The sequence below is a fragment of the Cariama cristata genome, unplaced genomic scaffold (genome assembly GCF_000690535.1).
Source record: "Cariama cristata isolate BGI_N322 unplaced genomic scaffold, ASM69053v1 scaffold4721, whole genome shotgun sequence".
Lineage (NCBI taxonomy): Eukaryota > Metazoa > Chordata > Aves > Cariamiformes > Cariamidae > Cariama > Cariama cristata.
This window is the reverse complement of record NW_009597447.1, coordinates 93,036-104,513: the sequence shown is the minus strand read 5'-3', so window position 1 is coordinate 104,513 and position 11,478 is coordinate 93,036. Positions and strand designations below refer to the sequence as shown.

Below are 11,478 nucleotides of genomic sequence, written 5' to 3'. Positions count from 1 at the left end.
GCGCGGGCGGCGGGGGGCCGGTAGCTGACTATGAGCATAAGCTAAAATATCGCCAAAGAGGAAATAAAACTTTCTTTTAAGCTGAGAAAACGATGAAGGAAGAGACCTATCACAAGGTTGTTATATAGTTGAAACTGAGCCTAAGAATCACACTCAGTAGGGAATCTTAACCAAAAAGGGAAAAATCAATGACAAATAAGATGGGTTCTTCGCCTCCAGAGTTCCAACCAAGTGAGACTATTACAGAAACTGCAGTAGGGATCTGTCAGTTTTTATGTGAAATTTTCACATTTCAGCTCATTCACAAGTGTTCAAAATTTGAACATTCAAATATCCTTAGCTTTTCATCAGGAACATATAAAAGACGAAAAGACTCTACTCAGCAAAAAATATTTTCTCCAGGTTGGAAGTGGTATTCTCATTCAAGTCCTATGTCTTTTTCTTTATCAACATAACAAAAACATACATGGCAATAGAAGCAAACATCAAAGACCTTACCCATCTACTGAAGATTAACCAGTGTCTGGAAAACGTCAAACATCTTATTCCCACTACAAACTTCTTTGTTCTATAAGAAAACTCTTTCATAATGTACTAAACTGTCTGAGTATGATGATGAAATCCCTTCAGTGGAATCCTATTCCGCAGTGTCTATGTCTCATAAGCAATACAGGAGGGTTCAAGGAAACTAAGCAAAGGAACAGCCATTCCCAACAGTCTTGACAGAAGAGCTGTATGAAACATCTGTGGGGACAAAACTACCTAACAGAGAACCCTAAGGTCACGTATGTTTTAAATGAGTCAAAATCAGCTGGACTATCTTTACTTTGCTACAAAACAGAATTTAAAGGGATTCAAAGAATGAACTGAAGGGATTTCATAAACATTTTCAAGTATTACTGTCAGCTTCAATATAGTTATAAATGTTCAGTTTGATGACTAAATTGGAATATTATGGCTTTCGTTAACAAAAAATTAGTGCTGATTGAGTGTTACATGAGTATTAATTAATCACTGTAGGTAAATTCAGCTCTGTGCCAGTAAGTCCTGTAAAATTTTTGTATAGATCATTCTGCATCATACATCACTCTGCATCTAAAGAAGCTAGTGTCACCCCTTACATTAGCTGCTTCTTTCCTAGAGCCTGTTATCAATTCTAAATGACAAAAAAGAATGAGGACAAATTTATCATTATACCAGAACTAAGTGAGTTCTTTCGTCTCACCAAATCCTAGGCAACTTTGATAAACACCTAGCATCACATGGGTATTTCTTTTAAAGGACCAAGTACAAGAGTTAAAAAGTATTACTGAACATTCCTTGACATTTGATCTGTATGGCAGTATATACTTGACACATAATGTATCTGGCAGGCAAGGCAAGAAATTTCTTCCAACAGTCAAAAGTCACAGATTATGAACAGGAAGGAAAATGCCTGTCTGGAAAAATTAATACACTCTCTGAGTCCAATTGCTCTGCAGTAGGCATTGTACGGGAAAAGAGTGTCACTGCGGATTTTAGAAAGAGGATAGATTTTTTTAGTACCAAAAAGGTTTCAGTTTTGTTTGCTGAATGAGGGGAAGTATTAGCTGCTGGTCATCCTTCATCAAGTTAAATGATTTAGAAGTGCCACAGTCTGTAATAGTACCTAAGTAATTACCTGCTTTCCAGTGGCGCATTACTGCCAAGGACCCAGCTGTCCTGCAGCTGGACTGACTCAGGTGTGGTTTGCAGCTCGGCGGGCAAAGCAGCCGGCGGGGCCGGACTCTGATTCCTCCTATTTGTCAGTGAGTTTCTGTTAAGTGAGGTGATGGATGGGTGATGCTGTGCTGAATGTTGCTTGTGAGAAGGTGGCAAAGGCTGCAGGGTCGACTGGCCTTGGTTATTTGGAGGTTGTTCTAAGAAGAAAGAAAATTAAAGTTCGTTATACACCATCTTAGCATTTGCTACAACCAAAGCAGAATGAGAAATTCAATATAATCCTATCATCTAATATATTTGCATATTATTCTATTAGCAGACATTCAGTGACATTCTCTAACAGCAAGTTTACCCTTGATACACCAAGTTCTAATTAATATACAACAGATGGTAAAATTGCTTTTGGTTTTAATTTGTTTCAGTTTTTTTTTTTTTTAATCTGGTTTTATTAACACCTACAGAAAATAGCATCTGACAGATCCCCTAATGTGCCTTTAGATTTCAGCTTTTTTTAACAAACCAACCCTGAAATTAAATGGGTAATTTCAGTAGAACACAAAGGTTTTCGAAATGCTTATAATCCCTATAATTATTTAATGGAGTTTTTTAAGCTTTATTTAACTGCAATAAATTATTACAAGCTAGTTGCTAAACAGCAGTAGACTACTCTAGTTTAGTGCATTTCAAATAAGGCAGATCTGCACTATGATCTGCTAATAGACACTAAGTATTCTTTAGCAGAAGGTCACTCTGTGAAGCAGATGTTGTTTCACGGATATTTAACAGACTGAATCACATCTGATTACAACGTCAGAAGACTCATATACTTAATGACCGTCACATCCATTAGAACACACACAGAACAGATTTTCCAATTTCACACTATGCAATAGAACTACAGTTTGGCGTAAGTCACAGGTGATCAGAGAGTCAGGCCATCAAAACAAAAGGAAATATTTTTGACTTAACCAAAGCACACAAGACCCATAAAGCTTAAAACCAAAACCTCAAAACAGCAAAACCCTCAAGCAAATACCTCCATCCATGTTGGGTTTTAACAATCTGTTCTGTAAAATTAGTAGCAAGTAAGTCATAAAGAGAAGACAAACGTTGCCATCCAACACAACAAACACAAAATTTAAAAACCTCATTTATCATGATTTAGCAATGACTGATGACACTTAAAAATGTAACACTTAACAACATGTAATTAAAATTGCAATCTATTTCCTAAACTAATGTAGTAGAACATACTTAGTAATACAAATGCAAGTCTTAAGCAGAGCAGAAGATACAGGGCCTGCACTTTGCTCACAGTGTAAATGCTCTCACGTAGTTTTTAAATTAGTTCTTAAAGCTTCATTAGCAATTCCCTGTTTGGAACTGCTTATAACTGCAAATTGTTACAAACCCAGTAATACTACCTCGGTATAGAAAACACAGGTAAAGTAACTTACAAGTGAGTACTAGAAAAATAAACAGTGAGTAATTTCTCATGTCGTGAACATAAGAAAGTTTGAGATTGTTAAGGAATAGACATGCTAATCTTAAACAGAAAATCCAGCCCTTGGAATAATTTCCTTTCTGAGAACCCCATTCTCCTTTCCAGTTACCTTGTGTGGTCTATACGACTTTTGTCACAAACAACAGCAATGCTGAACCTGTCATGAAAATAATGACAGCATTTGCATTGCCAATAAGGTTTCCAACACCAAATCCCTAATACATCAATGAAAAATTACCTTCCAGGAAGGACACAACTGATCAGCTTTGTCTTTACCAACACCGACACAAAGAGTGTCACTGCGTGTGATTACGATCACTGTCAAGCACTTCAAGCCACATTTCAACAAGCCAGCTAAAGGGAAGTTAATAGACTAACATGAGCAAAGACTTTTTTCCCATGTCTACTTAAAATTTTATCTGATTTTGATTGCAAGCTATTTATCGGCTGGTGCAGAATTAACTGTGGCCCTGTATTTTATAATATGTAGGTGTATGTGTGTATATAAACATATATATATGCGCACAGGTGTCTGTAAATATTTACACATGTGCAAATATATGGAAGTATAAATGATTAATTACACAACAGAAAACAACTACAGTGAAATTAAATAATTTTCATTTATTTATTTTTAATCAGATAAATTACTTAATCAAAATGGTCCCAAGGACCTGACTTTTTTCTTTGTTACTCCCTTTTTTGACTCTCCTACCTGCCTAGCTTTGTTGAATAGTGTTGCCACAACCAGTGCAATACTGTCCTCCTCTGCAGGTCCTACCAGCTGAAGCATTATTCTGATATGCCTCTTCTTCATTAATTTCTCTTCTCATTTAAAATCTCAGCTGAAAATCAATCTTTTAATCTATCATTTTTAGTACTGAAGATCTTGCACCAGCCTCTGCTAAAGACAAAGCAGAGGATAAAATAATGTTCGCTTGCACAAAGGAGGGTGTGAGTAAGGGGACTATGCCAAGCCTGCAGGCTTGTCTCCGGTAGACGTCAGACCTTCCCACACACTCTATCAGCGAGGAAGAGGGATAGTAAAGGCTCTGTGAAGGATGTTTATGCATTCCACAAATAAATGCATAGGTCTAGTAAGTACTCCGATAACATGCTGGAGAATGAAACTGCACTCCTCAGCCCATAGGCCAGCTACTCAGGCACTGTTTGGGATTTAGATTATTCCTCCAGAAACTTACCATGAACCTACAAAGCCCTTCTGCTATATAACATATAAACGTTATTGACACTGAAATGACAGAGTAACATATAATATAGATTAAGAGTTGCAGGATGAGCTTGTAACCATAAGGTGCGGGCTAGAAGGGAGCTAGAATAGCACAGAAAGTGCAACTTTGCGAAGATCACACGTCCTCGAAGCCCGCTGCCTCTCTCCATAGGATGCCGCCAGGTGACATTTTCCAGCGTCCGAGAGTGACTTCAATTGGCAGGGAATCTACAGCCTCCAAAGAATCAGAAACGCCTGAAAAATCTGGAATGATTTATTCCTCTTCTAATTGTACAAGAGCTACAGGTAGAATTGAGCCTAACAAGATTAGATTTTCCATAAACCAATAGAGCTAAAATCTATATTCCTCTAAATTTCCTCAGTCCTGTATTGTCGTTCTGAATGAGAGTTCACTCAGGACTGCTCTTTCGATCTTTTCTTCAACCTGTCAGATTCCCTGAATCCACAGTTCTTCTGGTTGCCACACAGTTTCTAACAGAAACTTCAATCTTGCAGCCCTGATTTGCGAGGAAGATATAATCATTACAACAGTCATGTTTTGAATGCTGTTCTTAAGCCAGAGCCAGATTCCCTTTTTTAACTCCTCTTTTAAGGAGTTAATAGCTAAAGAACAGCTTTCAGTACTACTGCGACTTTCATTCAAAGCTCTCAGTCTTATGTAAGTAACCAAGCCTCCTGACGTCCCCATGAAAAGATTCTCATTTCCTCAGGGAAACTGAGGCATATATGTTAAGTGATTCACACAGGTCTCCTGAGAAATCAGCATCACAGTCAGAAGAGCACTGGTTTTTGCTTTTCATAATTAAGGAATTGGTAAAGACAGTACGAGACTCATGACACAGATACGTAACTTCATGAGCTCTGCAACACTGGAGACTACTCCTGGAGAAAATACTCCTGCACGTACCACAATGGCCATTATCAAGATCCTGGAATTCCTCCTTCCTCTCTATCAATCAGCTTGTTGCAAAATGGGAATCCTAGAGGGAAACACTTCTTCCCTTGGTTAGTGAAAAGATCAGCGGTTCTGGGACTTGGCCAGGGCCCTCACAACAAACCACTTAGTAGAAATTTCCTTCTTCTGGACTATCAGGAAGAAGAAAGAGAGCATTCAAATCTGATAAAGCGCAATTGTGTTGAAATACTTAGAAACTATTGCAGAAAGCTACAGTTGCTTTGCTTTAAATTGGATTTTAAATGCTATCCTAATTGATTTAATCTAAATGGGAATGTCTGGTTTACACTAAAAACAAGCAGGTATGGGTACAGGTGGGCTTATGTTTAAAAATGGTAAGTTTTAATTAAAACTTTCTTGTTCGGTCTAGACCTTAATGACTGTAGAGCAATCCCATTCATCTTAAAGAGAAGATTTCTGCAGCAAGAAGCAAATGTAAATTGGCCCAGCAACCAGACTGTGCACTCAAGTTGTTCAGATGCAATGAAAAAAGCCCCACATTTTTGAGGCATTTGCTGCGTAAGTCAGCATCAGATAATTATGCATGTGAACATATGTACAGAACTCAGAAAAGTCACAAGAAACCGGGTAGAAAGCTGTCTTACTACAGTTACATGAATTTTTCAAAACATATTTAAATTGTTATTTACCCTAGGGAACCACAGTGAAGCAAAGCAGCCATTTCAATTGTAGAGGTAAATTATATGCACTCTGTACAACCTTTTCTCTTTTCTTTTTCAAAAAGCAATTTACATTTAATTAATTTTATCATTTAATTGTTACAGAATTCAAACAGCATATGAAAGAATACGGAAGAACGCATATGTGGAAGTAAAAAGTAAGGAGAGAGAGACATTTACGATAACTACTGCCATTTGGGGGAAAGGGGTTAATGCAGAAGGAGAAAAGCAGACCAAGTATCCATGAAAAAAAGTAATTTGTTGCACATTTTGTGTGATAGCCTTTCTATAACAGACAGCTCACTGGGACCTGTCAGCTAGCTACTCATCTAGGAAAAAGAGGTGATATCCATTTGATAAGGATTAGGCTTTTTAATAGTGCATAATTAACATTAACTTTGAGTTTCCATGACAAACACAAAAGTGAAGACTTCCATTACGATATAAACATTTCAAATGTGAACATAATGTAATTCAATGTCTACGTCTGGGAGAGTCTTAACTCTTTCTAGTCAGGTTGCTCCTTTTTTCCTCTCTCTTTACGAGAGTCTCTGCCATGGTAAAGCAAATATCCACAATATATACCAGAAGTAAGCAGCTGGAATAGACTGAATGTTTTAGAAAACTGGTAACAAAAAAGATAACCTTTCATTTCCAGGCCCTTCGTCTGCTAGCCCTTGATTGCTAGCAATCAAAAGTAACTTCCATAAGAACTGGTTTGATTTCCTCAGTAAAACACTTTGATGGACTTGAAATTTTACCTAATTGACACATGGACATATCTCCAAAAGTACTGTAAGTGGAAGTGGGATTTACCTTCCAAATCCCTGCAAAGTGAAGAGAGTGAGTATTATGGCTTAACTCTCCTAGAGCTCCCAAAGGAGCTCTCTTTTTTTTAGGTCTCTGCTTACGGAGGGGTAAGACTGGCTACCTGTACTGCTATAGCCAGGGCTTCGGTGACTCTGCAGGCTTGTAAAACCAAACACTCCAGAAGTCTCTGGTCTGGGAGCACCTTTCACGAGAAGCTGTATTTCATTAATGAAAACAAAAAGAAGATTACGGGTTTACAGAAAAAATGCGTATTTAAGTGTTCATTTGTAATTAGGCAGATCTGTCTTTTGAATGAACCACTGCTTCAGTGTACTTTTTCTGCCAAGATGCGCAAGGCTCCAAATTTCCTTTCTGATCATTTACTAGAAGCTGGAGTGGCAATCCAAGATAACTTGCTGTACGTCCTCATTTTGTGGTTAATCCCAAATACTTGTTCAATCGTATCCATGTCCAAATTGTCTCTTCCTTGCCAACTGTTTTAAGGATCCAAACCACAGACTCAACCCAAGGAATGAGGTGACATGGTGCCTACCACCACAGGAGAGCCCTTTCACTCTGATTTGTTGTCAGCCTGCACTATCCTTTTCTGCTTGCTCTATAATGAACGGACACACAGGTGGAAACAGAATTAACCCGCAGCCACGGCTGCTGACTTCCTCTTGAAACACTCTGTGCTTCTTTGCTAGCTATGTGGTGACAAGAATGTGGAGGAGTGACAAGGACACTTTGATCACAATATTCACCTTGTGTGTGTGTGTGTATACTATTATAATATAAAATGGGAAAAAGTCATACAAGCAGCCTGATCAAAGTGGGCCAGTGTTTGTCTCCTCATCGGTACACTGCCTGTAGGGTCTGACAACCTGTCAAGCTACCCGGGAGTGAGAAACTACCAGTGAATTTAACTGCAGGATATGCTCCAAAAGATTCCATTGCCTTGTTTATGCATCCTAAGTTTGGAAGAAATGATAAAGAAAACCAGAATTTTGTTATTCACATTACACGCTTTCCTTTAAATCTCAACATTACTTCACTTTTTAAAGAGAAATGCAGACTTCTGCTGTGAAAGGGAAGAAAGACTTATTTGATTGTGGAGAAACTCAAAACGGTCTCATGGTGCACATGTGGTATGTCTGTCCAAGATCTACCAGATGACAAGAGGAGAGAATTAGCTGGAGCTCCCTGGAGGGCAGTAGGATAGTCCCTAACACGTAACACTGGCATTTTAAACCACAAAGTACATGTTGATAATTTCCTATACCCTATAATATGAGGAAGCTGTTCTTTACCAGTTAAATATATGCTGGAAGACAGAGAAATGAGTCAGGCACAAAAAATGCAATCTTTAGGAACTGAAGAAAAAATATTTTTACTGATGTCTTTCAGTTGTGTTTTTCAGGTGTGCTATCCACAGGAGTGTTACTTCAGGTTAAAGGTACACCTATAACTTTGTCTTTCCATTTCGCATCCATTTAGCAAAGTATTTCCCCTCAACAACTTCATACTGATAATATTTGTGCATGCACAGTTCTGTTTTACAATTCAGTTCTCCATAATGTTTTAGAAATATTACCGCCGCGAACAGAAACCATCAGTTCCTAACAATCTTTTTCACAAAAAATTTGCAAAGTATAGGAACTGAAATTTAAACTTCCTTGAAAGGCAGAATTTTTTGTCCCTGGTATTTTTAGTATAAACAAGCTAAAAAGCTATATACCCTATATGATATGTGACCCTGTGAAGACAGATAAAATAACTTTCTATTTTATGGCTTTTACTTTGAAAATCTGATTAAGATAGATGTCTCTAGTTCATAATTCTTCAATGTCATGTTGTCATAGTTCCCATCAGCAAGATGCTTTAAAGGCTTTCGATTAATATTGCATGCCAGAGCTGAAATTACATCCTTTGTCGTTTAGTTCTTAATGGTGCAAGTGATATCTATCAAGTAGTGTTTTATGAAGCATGTGTGATTTTTATTACAGGCTGTTTTCACAAATCTTCTTCAGGTTTCATAAAGACTTCATAGTTCACAAAAAATATGCCCCACATTCAAAATCATGCCAATTCTCAAACGCAAAATAAAACTTTGATTTTTCAATAAGGTCTATCAATAGAACAGAAACTCTTCCTTAATTCAAATCTGTATATAATCATCTTAATTAGCAATGTAAAAATATTACCGTAAGCCCCTCAACTCTGCGTGAGAACTATATAGTAAAAAAAACCCAAACAACAACAACAAATGTAATCATGCATTATTTTCACAAGTAAACAGGTTACGTTTGCCAAATCTTATAAGTGCCTTAATTTTTAAAATGGAGGTGACACACAGATAAATCAGAAGCTGCAACATTCCCCTGTAATCCAAGAACAATAGAGATTTTCATTTGAAGCATCCGTCTTTGTAAAACAAGACGCATACAGTTAAAACTTCTATTTACTGGAAACCAGAGAGCTAGGGGCAGTTGAGAAGGAATCTTAGGGTTGGTTATTTTTGGTCAACCTGCCATTTAAACAAAAATGTGCAAAGTCAATAAAACTTAAGTCTTAGAGGACACATGAACAGAACATATTTTTCAAATAATTTTTTTGTCCAAAGACATAAAGAACTTTCTCTTGATACCTAACAGAGTAAGGTAAATACACTGCGGGAAGAAATACTGCCCATTGAGAAGAAAGCAGGCATTTCTTCCACAGATGGTGGTGAAAGGAAAAATCGGAGGATTTACTTCTGAAAGGTTTATTAAATGTTGTTTCCGCTCTCTGTTGTTCACTGTGGGAACTGAATCAGCTCACTTCTAAAACATTTTTTCCATTAGTTGGAATCGATTCTCAAAGCATTCCAACATATCCACCTCCAGCCTGCAACCGCTTCATTAACCCCTTCAATACATACGTAACATGTGATCATTATTATCCCAGGACAAATCTGTTTAATTTAAATACTATACAGTAATACATGCCTTCTTGTCCATGGTACCATATAAGAGACCGGCTAACGGAAGGCAGTTACAAAAGCATATGGGGTGAAATTGTTCAGGTTGGGAGATCAAGGAAAATCAATGATGATGCTGTCACCCACAAGGCAGACATTTTAAGTAATCAAGTAAACTTGAAACTTTGCAGGTTTTTGACTGAGTTGAGGATGCCTTACTAACCTTATGAAAGCTGAAAGAGAGATAAATATTTCAGCTTTAGTGAAAAAAGCTACAGTGGAACTAGTTCAGCAAACAACCTTCCCAATAGTGGCCTCTTTATCCCCAGAAGGATTTAAGAAGAAAGATGAAAAAAGAAGAGTACAGAAACACTGCTAAAGTAAATTGAAATTTAACCTGGTAGGGTAACATACTTATGATCTTGCTTTACAAGAGAAAGAAATATAAAAGGTAATATAAAATGCATGATGGCAACTACGCGCACAGAATGAAACAGACGCAACAGTATACTCACAACGCTGCTGTCATATTACAGAACACCATCTCCTTCCACCCCAGACTAACCCACACGGTAGTTAGCAGGGATACTAATATTTCTATTTCTATTCTTTGTTTAGGACTTGAGATCTGTGAAATCAAACAAAATCCTCCAATGGTAAAATGTCATTGACTTATTTCCAACAATTTACCTGGAGATCAAGCTGGGAAAAGATGCTATCACACAGTGAGAAATAACAAAAGCTTGCTCACTTGAGACACAAAAATGACATTCAGCTTAGTTTATGCAGAGATTCAAAATACAATAATGCAACCTTTAGTGGTGTGCTCCTGGCCTGGCTTCCCGGCAGTGGGATTCAGACATTTTGCAGGACTGTGGGCTGGTTTTTTTCTCCAGGGGACAGCAGTCTCCCAAGAGCAATTCTCCCTGGGGCTGGGGATCACCAAGCCCGTAGGCTTCACCTAAAGTCACACTTGTTTCTATGCAGAATAGACTTTCCTGCATCTTCATAAATGAGATCATCCTTCTTCCTTGTTTACAGTCAGAAATGAGAAAGTTATGCAATTATTGTTAGCTTCAGATAATCTTCTTTGCTGATAACTCATGGGAATCAGTGGAGAAATAAATTTTGAGTTTGAAGGTTAGCTTTTTAACCAGAGAATTCAGGTTTTCACTGAAAGAAAACAAAACATGAAACAAAAATGGAGAAGTCTGGCTGAAAGGCTTTGTAGGGGGAGGAAAAATTCAGCTTTCCAAAACGCTGACAGGGGACTGGAATTAATTCGAAAAATCTTTGCATAAATAGCCGAAACGAGTAGTAAAACACAGGTAAAATGACGTGGAGTATCCCATTTCCTGCTCTGCTCATCCAGCACCTTATGTTTATACCAAATACAGACAGCCACCTGATTCTGACTGCAAAAATTGTGATTTATAAATGTATGTTATGAAAAAAGAAGTATCAGGCTTCAGTTGTAAGCTGAGTAAGTTCTATAATCCTGATTCAGGCAAAATGACAGTGTGTTAATATACGTACTCATTTCATACCACATGTTTAACTGGAGTGCGGTATGGATTGCAAAGTTTGATGCATGACTTCTTAATAGATTTTCTAGCA

At 37.6% G+C, this 11,478-nt stretch overlaps 1 protein-coding gene across 1 annotated transcript in view; it reads right to left on the bottom strand.

Annotated features, from left to right (window-relative positions):
- The window catches only part of LOC104168318, a gene marked incomplete at its 3' end in the record, with an annotated part of 44,099 nt that overhangs the window by 3,506 nt on the left and 29,115 nt on the right, over positions 1 to 11,478 (bottom strand). Inside the window, 1 exon segment of the mRNA XM_009708883.1 lies at positions 1,661 to 1,898. Within this exon segment, the coding sequence (XP_009707185.1) occupies positions 1,661 to 1,898 (238 nt within the window).